General features: G+C 45.0%; 1 protein-coding gene across 1 annotated transcript in view; it reads right to left on the reverse strand.

Annotated features, from left to right (window-relative positions):
- LOC105695568 (RNA binding protein fox-1 homolog 1-like) overlaps positions 1-17,199 on the reverse strand; it is a 125,775-nt gene that overhangs the window by 30,074 nt on the left and 78,502 nt on the right. The window contains exons 6-7 of the mRNA XM_023435026.1: positions 11,891-11,945; positions 1,298-1,318 (exon numbers count right to left, since the gene is read on the reverse strand). Of these exons, the coding sequence (XP_023290794.1) occupies positions 1,298-1,318; positions 11,891-11,945 (76 nt within the window). The remainder of the gene's footprint in view (positions 1-1,297; positions 1,319-11,890; positions 11,946-17,199) is intronic.

Here is a 17,199-nt window from a genome sequence, read left to right on the forward strand (position 1 = left end):
AGTACCCTGTAGTCGTATATCACTAAAGTCTAGAGCGCCTCTTGTGGTGGGTGGCCTTTCCGCCATTTTGGATTCATTCCCAGAACTCTGCCTTGAATAACTCTCGAATATCTCTTGAATAGCTCTCGAATAACCCTTTGAAAGCCTCGAGTCCCGAAAACGATACTCCTCCGATATTCCTCGGAAGAAAACGAACAAAGAAAAAGAAACGAATGCAAAATGGCATCGTGCCATTACACGTGTAGATACAGCGGCATTATACCTAATCTGTAATCATTATCCAGTCGATTATCAAAATGGAGGATTTCGACGGAGATTTCGACTAAACCCGTCCTATCACTGACTAAATAGATACGTCACTGTTCGTGGCAATTATTTGCCGTTCATTGGCAAACTATTGGATCGATCGGATTTTCTGGCGCATCTAAATGCACTGATTGAGTGCATAATTAGCGCCGACATGCCTTGAGTGCATCGGAATAATAGAAAAATGTCGACTAGTGTCTCGAAACCTGGCCGAGAATCTCGTTCATCGGTGGACAACGGTCTCGATAATCGGAAATCAATTAATTGGCTCGACTAACGTCGACAAGATGGCGGTTCGGGTGCTTTTGGTAGGCTAAGGAGGGGCCGAGAATCTAAATAAGAAACGGGAAACGAAAAGTGTTGGATAATGATAAGTATGTAAATAAAATAGACCCACCTTGGCTGCAGAAGGACTTTTGAGCCGAGCCCTAAAAATCATTAGCAGTAATTTCGGGACACCTCTACCGTCAGTGTTAGGTCGGATCAACGCGCAGGCGCGCGCCGTCCCAGAGGCATATTTTTATGAAGCGTTAAAAAATTCGTAAAAAATTCCAGAAAAATGAAGGAACAAGTCCGAGGTAATTCTCAAGATTTTTAAGAGCCGATGGGCCCAATTACGCCAAAGTGGACGCTTCTGAAGGCGGTTCAAAGGCGCCGCCTGGGACGTCACTCGCTGCGCTCGAATCGCGACTTAATAGATAAGAGTAGATCGCTTCGCACGTGCCGGCGTATCATTTCGACGATATTTAACGATTTAGCCTTGACTTCGTCCCTAAACCCTTCGCTTTTTGCTTGGTCGTGGGGGCGGTTGGGAGTAGCTATTGTTTCGCAAGAAATTCGGAAGTGGTCGCGGTCTCAATCTGTCGTATCGACCGAACAGCCTTGGCAAGCGTCGGAGAAGTGGCCCTTCAGGAGAACCCGTGGCAGTTCTCCCGAATTTCCGAATAAAGTGTGATGAGTGCCTCTTCGGACACGTCGTGGATGCACCTACCCTCTGGCCACTGCACGCACACTGCAACAAAAAGAAAACCCCTCCATTACTCGTCACCCCAAAATATGACAATAAATGCCTCAATATCTACAAAAAAAAATTCCAACCAATTCCTGGCAATTATTTCCCCTAAAGCTTGGAAAGGCTTTTAAAGATATGAATATTCACGGCGACTTTATATTACGGTCACTTTTCTATATTTTCGAAATTTATTTCCAAAATTCCAGGACAACGGGTCGACCAAATTCTGCCCTAAAGCTTGGGCTCGCAGTCCCTATGTTACAATAAATACGTAATAGGAGGGCATTCAAAGGCGTCCGAATTTTGGCGACTTTATTTAAGTCCCTTCTATATTTTTCAAATTTATTTCCAAAATTGCATGACGACCGGTCGCCCAAATTCGGTCCTAAAGCCTGGGCTCGCAGTGCCAATGTTACAATAAAAACCTAATAGGCAGGCATTTAAAGTCGTCCGAATTTTCGGCGACTTTATTTAAGTCCCTTCTATATATTTCAAATTTATTTCCAAAATTCCATGACGACGGGTCGACCAAATTCGGACCTAAATCCTGGGCTCGCAGTGCCTATGTTACAATAAATACGTAATAGGAAGGCATTTAAAGGCGTCCGAATTTTCGGCGATTTTATTCAAGGTCTTTCTATATTTTTAGAATTTATTTCCAAAATTCCATGACGACGGGTCGACCAAATTCGGTCCTAAAGCCTGGACGCGCGAGTGACCAGGCCGGCGAGGTAAATTTTCCCGCGGCCGGGCGAGCAATTTCCCCTGGAGCGGGTAATCTCATTGGACGACGCCGGCCTAATCCCAGGGGAAAATTTCCCTCGCCCGACGAGTAGTTAAAGTCCGTCCGCGGCGGACGGGAGCCAATGGGAGCGCGAGCTCTTGGGGCGCCGGCAATGTGGGCTTCTGATTGGCTCGCGCGACCCCCCCCCTTCACCCCTCGCTGCGCGGCCATTAGGTCCGAAGTTCCCGGAGCGAACGGCAGGCGCGCAACTTCGCTCTCGAAGTCGCGACTAAGGGGGCCAACTTCGCGTCCCCGGCCAACTTCGGGCTCATTGTCTCGACGCCGCGACGAGACGCGAGGGCTGTTACACTTACGCGACTCGCTTGTTGCGTGTAATCCTCGCAGGAGCGCGCTCCGGAGAGGTAATGACTATGGAAGGGTTTAACGCTAAGTAAAATGTTACAGGGGCGAGTAATTTGTAGTTCCCAGGAGCACGGGCCGTGCTCGATTGAAACGTTGCAGCGACGCGGATTACTACCGGCGAGCGAGGTTATGTATTAGAGTTGCTATAATTTATATTTCGAGGTTAAGTCCAAAGCGCGAAAATCGGAATTGAGGATTACTTTAGACCCTATCGCGGTTATAATGCGATACCAGGGACCGGCGAACGAGGTTATGTATTCCAATTGCTATAAATCATTTTTTGAGGTTAGGTCCACATAGGGAAAATTAGGGTTGAGGATTACTTTAAATCTTATCGCGGTTATAACGCGATACCAGGGAGGTGAATCGAGGCTGTCTATCTGATTAGATGTAATGATCCTTTTCTTACAAGGAAGGTATCGCAGGTCGATCTGTCCAATTTCATTTCTTTTATAATATGTCATAGTTGACTAAAAACTAACAATAAGCGACACATATTTTTTTCATCTGCCACTAAACACTTTAAGGGGGTGGAACCACCATCCAAAGGCATGTCAAGGGGCGATTTGGCAGTTTCACTCACAAGAACACAATATTTTTTAACTAATCCACCTGGAAAAGGTTTCTCGTAACGAGAAATGAAAAATATAATTTTTTCAATAAAAAAAAAATTAAAGGGTGAGCCACCCCTCACAGGCCTTACATTGGATGGTGGTTTCACCCCCTTAAAGTGTTTAATGTCAGATAAGAAAAATTACGTGTCGCTTAGTTTTTAGTCTACTACAACATATTATAAAAGAAATCAAATCGGAGAGATCGACCTGGGATACCTTCCCTGTTAGTAACGAGGTTAGGTCAGCCCGTGAGATTCGAGGTTATGTAATACTTTATATCCCGTCGTTTAAGATTTTCTCCCGCGAGTAGGAAATTAACTTTATCTCGTTTCCGAGGGGAAGAGTGGCGCAACAAATCGCGACATCGGTGCAACTTTAGGAGGCTGCATCGCGGACGTCCTTGCGGTGGAGTTACAACGAGACCCGAGGCTCCGTCGCGACGTTAACGAGACTCGTTTGCTGGATGCAGTTTCAGGAAAAGCCGGCCCGGAGGGTGCAACGATTACGACGCCGTTTAACGGGCCGAAGTAAGACGTTGGTCGGGACGCAATTTGACGTTTTCAGCCCCCCGACACGCGGGATTGGGATAATTAGTAAGGGACTTAATTGGCCCGAGATAATTACAATTACGCCGGCCTAATTACAATTAGTCCCTGGGTAATTGACAGTCGGCCTCGTTATCAGGAAACCGATTACCTAATCAAATAGGTCGGACCGACGCGGTTTCCTTGACGATTAGCTGACTTATTAATTACGAATTATCCCACCCCCGCTGAAATTGGATTGCCAACAAACTCGACGTTTCTTCACCTTCCATGACTTCTGTCTAGTAACCACTTTGAAAATAATTCTTTACAGCGAGGATATTCTTAGAGGAATGAATAAAATAATTATGCGAGCGGGAATCGTCGTGAAAGTATTCGCGTGGATTTTCGATGGGTGAGATTAGGACTTAAAAATCGGCGCAAACCTTCTGGACAGCCCAATCAAATCGAGAAATCGTGATATTACGAAATTACGAAACAGCGAGCGACGTCTAATCTAGGCTATTGTCTTACAAGGAAGGTACCTGAGGTGTCCCCCTCCGATTTTGTTCATTTTTAAGAATGTTATAGAGGACTAAAATCTAAGGGACCTGTGTTTTTTTTATCGGCGGATAAACACTTTTAGAAGGTGAAATCCGTCTTCAAGGTTGGCCGTGCAAGGGGGCTGTTTCATATAGAAGCACTCGACCGATTTTCATGAAACAACCGTTAAAATGTAGGGAATGAAGAATTATGAAACATGCATTTGGAATTTTTCGAAAAAATTCATTTTTAAGGGGTGAGCAACCCCTTTGAATACTTCTTTTACCCCTTACGAGAGCAGTAATTGTTCTACTTAAATGAAACTTTTTTTGTATTGTTCTGGTCTATAAATTAGCCAAGTTTCATTTGGATAGAGCAATTACTGCTCGCGTAAGGGGTAAAGGAAGTATTCAAAGGGGTGGCTCACCCTTTAAAAATGAATTTTTTCGAAAAATTCTAAATGCATGTTTCATAATTCTTCATTCCCTACATTTTGACGGTTGTTTCATGAAAATCGGTCGAGTGCTTCTATATGAACAGCCCCCTTGCACGGCCAACCTTGAAGCCTGATTTCACCCCCTAGAAGTGTTTATCCGTCGATAAAAAAAAACACGCGTCCCTTAGATTTTAGTCCTCTATAACATATTTAAAAATGAACAAAATCGGAGGGGGACACCTCAGGTACCTTCCTTGTTAGGACCGAGAAGGAAGAGGATTACGCGGTATGGAATTATTGGAACCGAGTCCTCGTAAAGGACCACCTTAATTTCCAGCTCCAAGCAACCTTCCTCGGCCACGGAAACCGAAGGTTTACACGAAACGGATCCTCCTCGAGATCTCGTAAGATGGCCGCAACGGGATGGTTTTGCGAGCGATACATCATCCAGGTTGAAACAGGGCAAAGCGAGCTAAATCCCGAAAATGGATGGCGACAAGAGAACTACTCGATTCTACTCCAAGTCGGATAGAATGGAGCCCAGGAAAATGCAACATACACCGGGTAGATCTTCCGCCTCTTCAAAAAGCAGCCATTCAAACCTCGGAATTCTTTTATAATAATTATAACGAAATGATTGGAATTAATAATGGTGAAAAATAATTTAGTCCGTCTTAGTGAGATCTGGAAGTTCGGCGAGGTGCAACGAGAGGACGATTTTTAGCGTGGAGATCGGTCGGGATTTTCCGGACTTCGGACAAAACTGTCTCGAGGGATTTTCACGACGTCACCCGGGCTCCACTCGAGGGGGAAAAGTTTCTGCATGGCTCGCACGAATGTAATATCGCCTAAGGAGGAAATATGGGGTCTTCCAGGGGAGGAAAAAATAAAGCGGCCAGTGACAAGGTGATAACCGATCTGTCGGAAGTAATTGACCGTATTAAGGGCATGGGTCAGGGGGGCTTAAAAGCGATCGATTACCTCCAGGGGTTGTACCTCAAAACGTAAGGGCTCTGCCAGGAAATCGCCATTCCGGGGCGGCCTGTGTGAAATTTACGTCGCCGGGGATTGCGAAAATTGATTGCCCCGATATAAGACTTACCCCCATCCCCATGCTCCACATCGTCCCTAATTCGTTCCCCGATAATAAAAGAAAATAACCGATCTACAAAACCAAGAGTAAGGCAATAATTCCCCCAAAAGGGAGAAAAGCCCTAATTTGTCCGACACTTACAAAAAAAAAATCTCTCTTATCACGGAACAGAGGGTCGCGTTTTTCTCCTGTGAAACCCAATTTGCGAGATGTACGAGATTTTCAGTTATGAAATCGAGGGTTAATTAAATGTGAAAAGTATATTGATATACTTTTAGAAGCATTCCCCGATGTGTCGGAAATTTCTCATCGGAAATTTCCCTAGAAATCTCCAGGTTTGCCGATCGGGCGGTCGGAATTCGTAGTTCGTCGCGATACGTGCATCTACCCCCTTACCCGGCTTCATCCCCTACCCCGAGGAGTGTTCGGGGAATTCGTGAACACCGAGGATCCCCCAGGATATCAGGGGGAGAACTTTCGTCATTTTCCCCGATAGCTCGACGCCTCGCATCGACGAGCACGACCGAGTTACTCGCTCGGGACGTGTTATTAATTTTCTTGGCAGTTTCGAACACGTCGCCCTTACGCCGCGGAGACACTTCGCGGGGACTTATATTAAAGTAGCCGAACTTCTGCCGCTAAGAGTTCCCGGAGTTAACCCATCTTTACTGGCATAGTTCGTGGCCACCAGGAAAATAGAGGCGGCTCCCCGTAGGATGTTTAAAAAATTCATGCGGCGATAAAAATTGAAACGTTCTAAAGTTTCCATTCTTTTACTCCAACACGATATCCCGGCACATTATGCATTAAATAGCGCTAATTGAATCGAAATTCTTGAGAAAAAAAGAAAAAGAGCGTTCTTTGTATATTTTCCATATCTTGCGTCGGGGTATTTTTTCTATTTTTTTTTTTCCCATCACTAACGTGAATGCGTTATGAGATATCCAAGGAAATTATCCATTGTCCAGTAAATAGCGCTTTATGTCTTTAAATTTTCCTGTACATTCAAACATTAAGTGTTTTCATTAGTAATGTGAACGCGTTATGAGATTTCCGAGGAAATGATCCATTATCTATTAAATAGCGTTAATTAAATGCTATTCGAAATTCTTGAGAAAAGGAAGAAAACAGATGTCAAGCGTCCTTCTGATATTTTCTGTATCTTGGGTCGGGGGTATTTTTATTTATTAATTTTTTTTTTCCTCTAGAAATGTGAACGCGTTATGAGATTTCCGAGGAAATTCCGAGGTGGAGGGTTTCGGGAATGTGTGAGAAACCCGTGAATTTTTCCCCGCGGGATTATGCCGTAGGAATTCCGCAGGAACGTCCGGTTGCATTGCTCGGTGCAATTAATGCACCCCCGCCGCGGCGTCGCGCTATAAGGGTGCATTCGTGAACGCATCCATTTGCGCATTTGCACACGCAATGCCGCACGACGGGTATGATAGATTGCGAGTAAGAGCACCCTCGAAGGGTATAGAAACCCCGTGATTGATGTCGCCGAGCGTGAGAGCATCGCAAGGCGATGCACATGCGCGGATTGCTCCGAAGCGGTGCAGTTCGTGTACGAGAGATTCATTAATAATATCCTCCTAGGCGGCCATTTTCTTATTTAAGCTCGCAGGGAACATCTGAGGCTGGCAAGATTCGAGCCCTGAGGGTACCGATACTGCTACGAATATTAATATTCCTGGGAATAATGATTGAAGGAGCGACGATCTTCCGACCGGTGGCTGTTTAAACTGGACTGCCCAACAAAGGTGTTGGATTAATTCATCAAGGAATAATTAAAATTTAAATCTAAATATGGAGGCTACAAGGAACCCGTGACACCGATGAAATTTCTTTTTTTTTTGTAGGAATCTTTTTTGTAGGAATTTTGTAGGAATTTTTTGTAGGAATTTTGTAGGAAGGTGTTGCATTAATTAATCGAGGATTCAAATTGAAATCTAAATATGGAGGCTACAAGGAACTCATGACACCGATGAAATTTCTCTTTTTTTTTTTGTAGGAATCTAAAGAAACATTAAAATTTCATGGGTGTCAGGGGACCTTCCTTAGAACCTCCACTCTGGTATCCATAATCGAATCGTTTTATTGGATATGAATGTTGCATGATTTTTGTGAGGCATATAATAAACTCTGATTTTCTTCGAGACTTCGTGGCTATCTCGACCTCGGGCGTTCATTGAGACGTCCCGATGAGTGCGTATCGAATGTGTCGATAATTATTGAAACCGATCGCCCGACAAACAGGTTAATCGAGGATCTCGGTGATTACATGGTTTGCTCCGATTACGAGACCGGCGTAAACGGCGATCCTCGAGGTCGGCCTCGGTGCGAGAAATCCCGAGATCGGCCTCTCGACAAAAGGCGAGGCACATCTCGCGAGGCTTTATTTACGCGCCATTAATGAGCAGTCCCGTTTTATAAATAACGAGTTAGGGAGCCGAGTTCGTGCTTTTTCGCACTCAGAAAACTCCGGCTCTAACGACCGTGCTCGCCGTACTTCCGGCTAGACCGTGGCCGGTAATGGCGGGATCTTTCCGCGAGCACGGTGATAAGAACGAGGCATGTTTCACGGGGCTTGTACGCGGAAAACTCTACCTGGAAGGCCCGAATTACTCGATTTCTCGCGGATAAAAATCTCATCATCATTCCCAGTAGCCCCAACATCGTAAATATCGTCCCGTCCGTTTCTTTTGAATTATTTTGAATTAATTAACTCGGAAAATCGGAGATTTCAATGCCCGAGATGACGGAGAAATCAGCTGAAAATCGTTGGAAATCGCCAAAACGGTGTCATAATTTTAAGGCTGAACGTTACCTGCTATATCTAATCACGGTGTAGCTTTTGTCGTATGAAAAATCAAAGACAATCGATTCTCGAAGGAAGAAATTGCTCCAATTGATTTCCGAGCGAGTAGCCCCTTCGGTTTCGGCGCGGCGGCCATTTTAAAAATTGATTCCTTGCCAGGGATTCCGGATTTAAATAGTCCGGATAAAAGTGCTAATAAATCCGCGTGCCTGCGATACGGAGAACGCGATACCCTAATCGCGCGTGTCAAGTGACACGCGATGCCAAGACCTAGAGTGTGGATACACGTGACGAATCGCTCCCAGGACGCGAGCCAGCCTCCGCGGATTTCCACGAGCCCTGAAACTCGGTTGATCGCTCTGATTTATGAGAGGGAGCTCGAGAAGCCATGCCGGAAGGTGCCTCTAATTTTGAGAAATCTCAGGCATCGATCAATTCGTCTTGACAGCTGCCAAATCTCGGGGGACTCGAGTAAGAATCGCGCGTCGACGTCGGACGTCGAACCTGGATTTGAGGAAAAAATAAGAAAAAAATATTTCAAACTGCAGGAATAATTTACCGAGACTTTTTTTAGTCCTGGATACATGTTTTGGGATTTGGGGAAAAATCGGAACGAGTCGTAGAGGAGAATTTAATGGCTGGAAATTTATTGGGGAATTTTATTTGCAACGATGGGAAGCGCTTTTCGGAGTCGCGGATTCTCGGCCTCCCTTTTCGACCAACCCTGAAGAGCGACTTGCCGTCTCTTTGGGGCAGAAAGGAACGTCGGAAGGGAAAAAGAAAGAAAGAAAGGGGCAGCGCAATTTCCCCGCGACACCACGGGGAGCCACAAAGTTGGCCTTTTCTTCGGGAAAGCCGGGAAAACGCGGAAAAGGCTCCGGCGCAATCTGCCTCCCCGAGAATCTCGCTTTTCATCGCTCGAGGGGAATTCTCGTCGATGTCGTTTCACCCTGAGCACTCTTTCCGAGGTTCTTCCTATTTTCCATACTCCCGCGACACCCGATCCGATGAGGAGAAAATAGAAAACGGGGAAAAAAGGAACGTCACCCCGCGAAAATCTCCTCCACCTGAGAGACTTAAATTACTTAAGTAATTCTCCATGAAGATCTGCGAATTTAAATTCCTCCTGAATTTAGGATACCTTAAAATGAATGCCCCAATAAATACGGAGTCTATTCCTCGACTTTTACTTGGTTAATTAATAACAGGGTAGTTTTTAATTTATTCTGAAAATTATAGGGAGATGGTGGAAATCGTCCCGTGGGGTGCCGGAATTACTGGACCGCGTGAATAAATTAGGAGTATGTCAGAATAGCCGTATCAATTCCGTTCTAATTACGGTGATGCCACTAATGTGTCTAGTGGTCAGTTTGAGAAATAGTTGGCACCGCCTCGCTTGTTGTTATTAGTGTTTAATCGGTGATTATTTATAGCCTCTCGGCCTGCTTTCCACGGCACGAGCGAGAACCGATCGCCGTTTATTTATCGAATGTTCTTTCGGGACGGTTTGTCATCTCGCATCTTAATTCCCTTAATTGAAAATCTCGTTTCACCATCTCTTTTGTCACATAAATTATTTTAAGACGGTATCTAAGGTTCGTCCGAGTTGGGGAAGTTTCAGGCCGCACCATCTTCGAGGCTGCCGAAAGGACTGTAATTTGATTTAATTAGACCGGGATCTTCAAAGACAGACTCGACACGTACGACATCGGCTCGAGTTTCGCGCATCCGAGGAAATTCTCCTCGACTTCGACTCGAGTTTCCCTCGAGGTAATCGCAACCCATCCCGAGGAGCTCCTAAGGATCCTTTCTTCGAATGCGCGGGTCATTTAAAATAGGAAAATTAATTTTCCTCGGGGGGAGGGATTATTTTCAATAATAGTTCGGTTGATACAGTCGATAGAGAGATATGCGACATTTTTCCGACCTCGAATACGACATATCGGGTTAATTGTAGCTCCCAATATCTCCTAAGGTTCCTTTCTTCGAATGCACGGGGCATTTAAAATCGCAAAATTAATTTTTCTCGGGGGAAGGGATTTTTTTCAAGAATAGCTCCGTTAATATAGTCGATATGGGACATTTTTCCGACCTCGAATTCGACATATCAGGTCAATTGTAGCTCCGGATAGCTAGTTTTACCCTCAAATCTTATTTCTTTCTTTGAAGGCGCGGGTCATTTGAAATCGAAAATTAATTTTCCTCAGGGGAAGGGATTTTCTTCAAGAATAGCTCCGTTAATATAGTCGATATGGGACATTTCCGCGACCTCGAATTCGACATATCGGGTCAATTGTAGCTCCCAATATCTCCTAAGGTTCCTTTCTTCGAATGCACGGATCATTTAAAATCGCAAAATTAATTTTCCTCGGGGGAAGGGATTTTCTTCAAGAATAGCTCCGTTAATATAGTCGGTATGGGACATTTCCCCGACCTCGAATTCGACATATCGGGTCAATTGTAGCTCCCAATATCTCCTAAGGTTCCTTTCTTCGAATGCACGGGTCATTTAAAATCGCAAAATTAATTTTCCTCGGAGGAAGGGATTTTTTTCAAGAATAGCTAGGTTAATATAGTCGATAGAAAGATATGGGACATTTTCCCGACCTCGAATTCGACATATCGGGTCAATTGTAGCTCCCAATAGCCAGTTTAGCCCACAAATCTGATTTCCTTCCCTAAGCCGGATTCGAGGGATGCCTTCGAAGAGGCGAATTTCGCGACGGATTTGCCGATACCTTTGAAGCCGAACTCGAAATGGAGATATTACTTCCGGGGTGTCGACTAACTACCATCCGAGCCGGCCGACCTGATCCGGATTAAGTTCCCGATTTAAGTGACGACGTAATTAAATCGGGATTAGAGTGCACTTTGGGCTGATTGGCGCGATCCAGCATTTCGCTGGATAATCACCCTCCTCGTGGGTCATCCTCATAACGTCTTAATATTCCCTAGAAAATTCCACCCCTTTTGCATATATTCATTCCCAACGTCAACAGGATGGCTAAAAAGAAAAGAAAAAAAAAAGCCACCCTAGAGCTTACTTCTATTTCCATTTGTGATTATTTTTTTCGACTGTTTCCTCGGGGTAAACAAGCGATGGGCAATTTCCCCGGGAAAATCGATCTCGGTTAATTATTCGACGATTAACCGTTTTCGGTTAAATCCCACCGGCTGTTTGTTTCGCCATTTTATCGAGCGTGATGCGCACGGCTTCGCGTAATGACGTTTGTTTGCCGAAAAGGGAGATAAAGGGCCCTCGAAAAATAGAGAAAAAAGAGACAATTGAACCAGGCAATATTTCCGGAAAGCATTCCCTTCCTGAAGGGCCGAATTGAAATGACTTTCGGATTTCTCTCAACAGGAGGAATTTGTTTAAATGATTGTTCACACTTACCGTTCGGCACCGTCGTCGGTTTTTTCGTCTGCACCCGCGCTGTCGCGTTGTTCACCTGCCAAATTATAAGCGACTTTGATTTAATACATGTTTTCAAGTTTACATATTATTGCAAGAACTCGGGCGATAAGATAAGCGGTTAAAAATTTGGTGCCATCGAATAAATTCATGAATAATTGTTTTCCTTCGTTCAAATCACCTTACAACGGTTTTTTTTTTAATTTCTAAATCGCTGGAGTTCCTGCAAGTACTTGGATTCCAACAGATACGCAAAATCGCGAATTAATGACCATTGTTTTTACGGACTTTATGTTCGCAGAAATCGCCAGCCAGAGGTTCCGACATTTTCGTAATTGTGCGTACGAGCGGAAATTGCGATATCGCTAATTATTACCATTAATGAAACCTAAACGTTGCGCACTGCACGTCGAATACAAAGGAATTTTGCATAATTCTCAACCAACCGATCACAGAATACATCCTATCATTGTTTAAGATTAAAACTTGTTAATTTGAAAACCCCTTCAATTAGCAAGAAATTAGCGGTCGGATTTGCTCGTCTCAAATTTCAGCATTTTTCCTTCCCTGATTTTCGTTGTCATAAAGAAAATCTGAAAAATGAAGTATTCCCATTTTCATTAAACAGGACTGAACGAAGTGCGCTCAAATTCGAGACTTCATCCACCGCGCTCATGTTAAAAAGAAAATAAAAAAAAGATGAAGAAGAAAAGGGGAAGAAAAATCGAACCAAGTTCGACGTGCAGCTGCATTGCGATTTTGAATTCGGAAATTCGCCTCCCCTCGTCCCGATCGAGGGGCGTAAAAATTCGGAATATGATCGAATTTCATAAAGCGCAATTTTTTGCCTTTATTTTTCAAAGGCTCGAGGTAACAACGAGTCTTCATCATCAAGGAGACTTTTCCCTTTTTCGCTAGTGCTTTCCATTCCCTCGAGATTTCGGCCTGCTTTTCCGAATTCAAAGGTCGCTCAAAGACGCTAAGTTGAGGAACTTCCGGTTCCTCTCGTCCCTTTGACGGGGCACTTCCGGTTCCAGAGCCAAGTCTCCGGTCCAAGAAAAGAAGGTATTCTCGGGCAGAGAGGCTCTCGACTCGATCGGGGTTCGATGAAGGAGCCGGAGATCGATTAATCTCGCGAGGGCGAGATTAATTCTCGATCGGAGGCTGGGCATCTGGACCGCCGAGTCGCGCACAAAATCGCGAGGAAACGCGCTCTCGTTCTCCACTTTTCTCGACTCTTTTCCTCATTTTTCCCTCCTATTCGCTCCTTTCCTCCTTCCGGGCAGACTTTTCAATCCCGATGTCTTTTCCTTTTTAATTCCGGCTCGCCTTCGATCCTTTTGACGAGGCTGAATATCAGCGTCTTCCTCGCCGACCCGACTCCCCTTTATTCGGGGAAGAATGGAATTTCAGTTAGTTCGATTTTCCTCTCAGGTTCGCCGCTTTCTTCGCCCCGATCCGGTCGAGACGTCCCTCGAATTAGCGGGCAATCGATATCCTTGCCGAGCTCCAGGACTCGAACGGGCATTCCTGCCAGAGATCCTGCAGACCTCGGAATATTGGATCCGGCTCTAGATTTCTCCAGTCTAGTCTCTAGGAGCCCAGCATAGGACTACCAGTCCCTAGATCCGCTAAAAATGACTATAAAAGGTCCTGCCAGGGCCTCCTCCAAGAGCATCGCCAGACCAGAAAATCCAAGGACTACTTTAATATGGATTTCTCCTGAAGACTGAGTTTTCCCAAAACAGCCTTATAAAATAAATTCCGCATCGAAACCACCCCGAAAACATATGAAAAAAAAAACCACATATTCTGAAGAGGATCCTTCCGAGAAGGAATTTATTCCTGGGTGATTTTCTGTAATTTGAAATTATTCTTCCAGGCTTCAAAGGCGAATCCAGAGACTTCCGGTAAGACTCCTGCAATTTGAGGGAACTTTTCCAGGTTTTGCGGATCCTTTTTTTGTTTTATTTCCACCCTGGGAGGAATCAAAATGTCCTTTTCATGTAGTTTGCGAGGATTCGAGGGGAATCCCCGGAGAACGCGTTTCCTCGATAATTTACGCACGACCCGCGTGCGATATTGCGTACGCGCCTTAAGGACCGTGCGGAAAGTACAACTAAGGGCTCCTTCGGGAAAACATTAACGAGAATGTTAATTCCCTCGGAGGATTTACGGGCGCAATACTCGCGGACTCCTTGACGCCTCGAGTAACGCGGAAATTATGCTCCGATATATCCTAGGAACACCGCGATCGTATTTCTTCGGCAGAAGTTCTCAGTTCCAGTGCGTAAACGACACCTTCCTCGACTTCTACGAGGATCCCGGGGACGATGAAAACGCACGTAAATAAGGCCGCCCTCGAACCCGGGGGACGTTTTATTACTTGACTTCTGCATTTGCATCGCTGCGCCGGAACTAAAAACTGCGCCCTTAACCTAAAGTCCCTGCTTTTATGGTCGCTCGAGAAAATGGCCGTGAGAGATTTCAGGGAGAAGGAAAAAAAAAATAACTGCGCCTCCTTGAATTTAAAGAGTTACGATAAATCCAACGGCGAGTAAAATCTCGAACAGCTGGAGAGAAGATCAAGAAAAAAAATTCCACACTCATCGGAGATTTTTTACAAATAATTTCTAAATCAAAGGAAAATAACATCTCCTTCCTGTTTTTTAAATTGCTCCACTTCCATCGTGGACTATATTTAAATAAACATCCCACGGCCGATACTTCCGAGCGACTACCTTTCTTTCGTCTGTCGGACGCCGCTCGCTCCTGCTGGACCAACTGGGATGCTGCGTCTCGCAATTTGCATTTCCACGTTCTCAAAAAATTCGGCCCCGTTCTTCCGGGGGCCGGGGATTAATGTAAAAAATAAAAACACATAGAGGAGCTCTCCGGGTGGGGGGAGAGAGAGCTCCCGCCGAATGGAGCCGATCGTAAAGGCGATTTGCATTTAACGACCGACCGGGCATTAAAGTCTCCGGGAAGAAAGTTTCGACTTTTAACGCGAGTCTCTCTACGGCGACATCGGACCTTTAATTGGCCCCTCCGCGACAAATCCTTACCAGGGAATAGAAATTACAGTCCCCGAGTTGTTGCTGCCTTTCCCTGTGTTCTTTCTCCACGCTTTATTAATTTTTTTATATTTAAATCGGGCCGGTTTGAATTTTCTGATCGGTCACCGGAATCCAAATCGCGCTTTTCTGTCGCGCCATGCATGTCGCGAATGCCGCAAATGAATTTTCCGGATTTCGAGCTCCCCTTTCTCCCGTCGTTCCGGGAAATTGATAGAAATTACCCCGTTAACGAGTCGACCGAATGACGGGGAGGGGCGCGAATGAATTTTTAAAATTCCCCACGGCTCGTCGAACGATTTCGATAGGGTCGAAACAGTTCGACCGGACGAAAGGGAGTGCGAAATTATTCCATGAATTTTCCAGGACGCAAAAATCGATCGGATCGAGGCGAACAAAAATTCAGGGACGGTTTTTATTATTGAAAATTGATTGATCAGTTGTGTATTTTTTGTTTCTGTTTTTTTTCTTTTTTTTTCATTGCGAGTATCGATGTCTTCTCGGCGTTACTGTGCGAAAATAGAGGGTCAACAAAATTCGACGGGAAGTTTTGGAAATAACCGGGGTCTAATGGATTTCTACCAAAATGGTTCGATCTATTCGGGGAAAATGATCTGGGTCGGAAAGGCGGAAATAGTCCTGTCGAGCTGAAAGACGTGACACTAACCTGGCCTACTCAGAGGCCTGAATGTCGATAAACTTAGCAGAACTCTCTAGTCGAGATCGATCACTTATTAAGTATCCCCGGATGTACAAATTCGTGACGCGCCTCGAGGTGCTACAAATTTTTATTAAAAAAACCGCCAATTTCCAAATGTCCAATAGTCAGGCACCTATTTGCTGTTAAAATGATGTCTCTGGCAAGAGGTAAAACTTTACGGACGTGCCTGAAATTAATTATGAAATATTAAATTAATATCGTTTTAGGACGATTTAGAGGAGAGAAATTTATAAGGGCCGTGAGAAACGGATTTTTATTATTAACTGCACCGATTTTGACATTTTCATTGCGGGACGTGATATATCAATTATCGCGGCTTTTCTCTAGTGTACAATTTTACGGACGTGCCTGAAATTAATTATGAAATATTAAATTAGTATCGTTTTAGGACGATTTAGAGGAGAGAAATTTATAAGGGCCGTGGGAACGGATTTTTATTATTAACTGAACCGACTTTGACATTATCATTGCGGGACGTGATATATCAATTATCGCGGGTTTTCTCTAGTGGAAAATCACAGAAAGATCCAAAATCCTCTTATGATGTCCGGCATGCGCGCCCGTCAGTCCGCGGGCACATAATTTGCATAACGTTTCTACGCTGCAATGTAGATCGGGCCGAGGATAGTCGATCTAAATTACCGGCCGTCGGCAAACAGGGCCGTGGGATAATTACCAGTGACAATACCAGCCGATGACAAACGATACGACGATGGTAATCCACGTCCGCGAAAATCGCCCGATGTCCTCCCCGACTCGCCCAGTTAAGGCTTAGAAATCGCGTCTAAATTTAATTTCCGCCCAAAAGAGACCACTCTATTAACACGAAAGTCCCCGTCAATCATCCACCTTCCCTCAAAACCGACAAACATCCAAATAAAAAGCCACCAAGCCCCCAATTAAGAAAAGAAACCCTCACGCCCGTCCCCACTCGCCTGACGCTCCCTGCAGAAATTCGCTAAAAAAAAAATCATAACAAATCCGGAAAATCCTTTAAAAAATTCATAGAGGACCCGAGAACACCGATCAACCCCCGTAGGATAATAAAATCAAGATGTGTAATTTTTTTCAAACAATTTTTGCTCGAGGAAATGAAGAAAAACATGATTTTCTAGTAAGTCTTTCTCAATAAGGGTATTTTGACGCAATTTATCCCTTATCATTGGCAAATCCAGGCGGTTTTCGGAAACTCGCGCACCCCCTCTTTCCCCCGAACGAACTGGGGGGGGTTTTCCCCCACAAGAATCTGCATAAATCTGACTTGCTAAAGTCGGGGCTCGATGCTCCGAATGGGCCGATGTGGGTCGCGAATCGTGTCGCTAAATTCCCCCGCGGGGTTTCAGGGGGTGTCAGGGGGTTGGTCGGGTATTTCGCATCCCCCAGTTCCCACCCCCCTCCCCTAGGCCGACCTTTGCTTCCCATTTCCCCCGTTGTCGAGCTTTTTTCCCCCAGTTTCCACTGGGGGTGCCGCGATCTGCATTTCCCTGCCTCACCGG

Source organism: Orussus abietinus, unplaced genomic scaffold (genome assembly GCF_000612105.2).
Source record: "Orussus abietinus isolate OABI.00-Male unplaced genomic scaffold, Oabi_2.0 scaffold33, whole genome shotgun sequence".
Lineage (NCBI taxonomy): Eukaryota > Metazoa > Arthropoda > Insecta > Hymenoptera > Orussidae > Orussus > Orussus abietinus.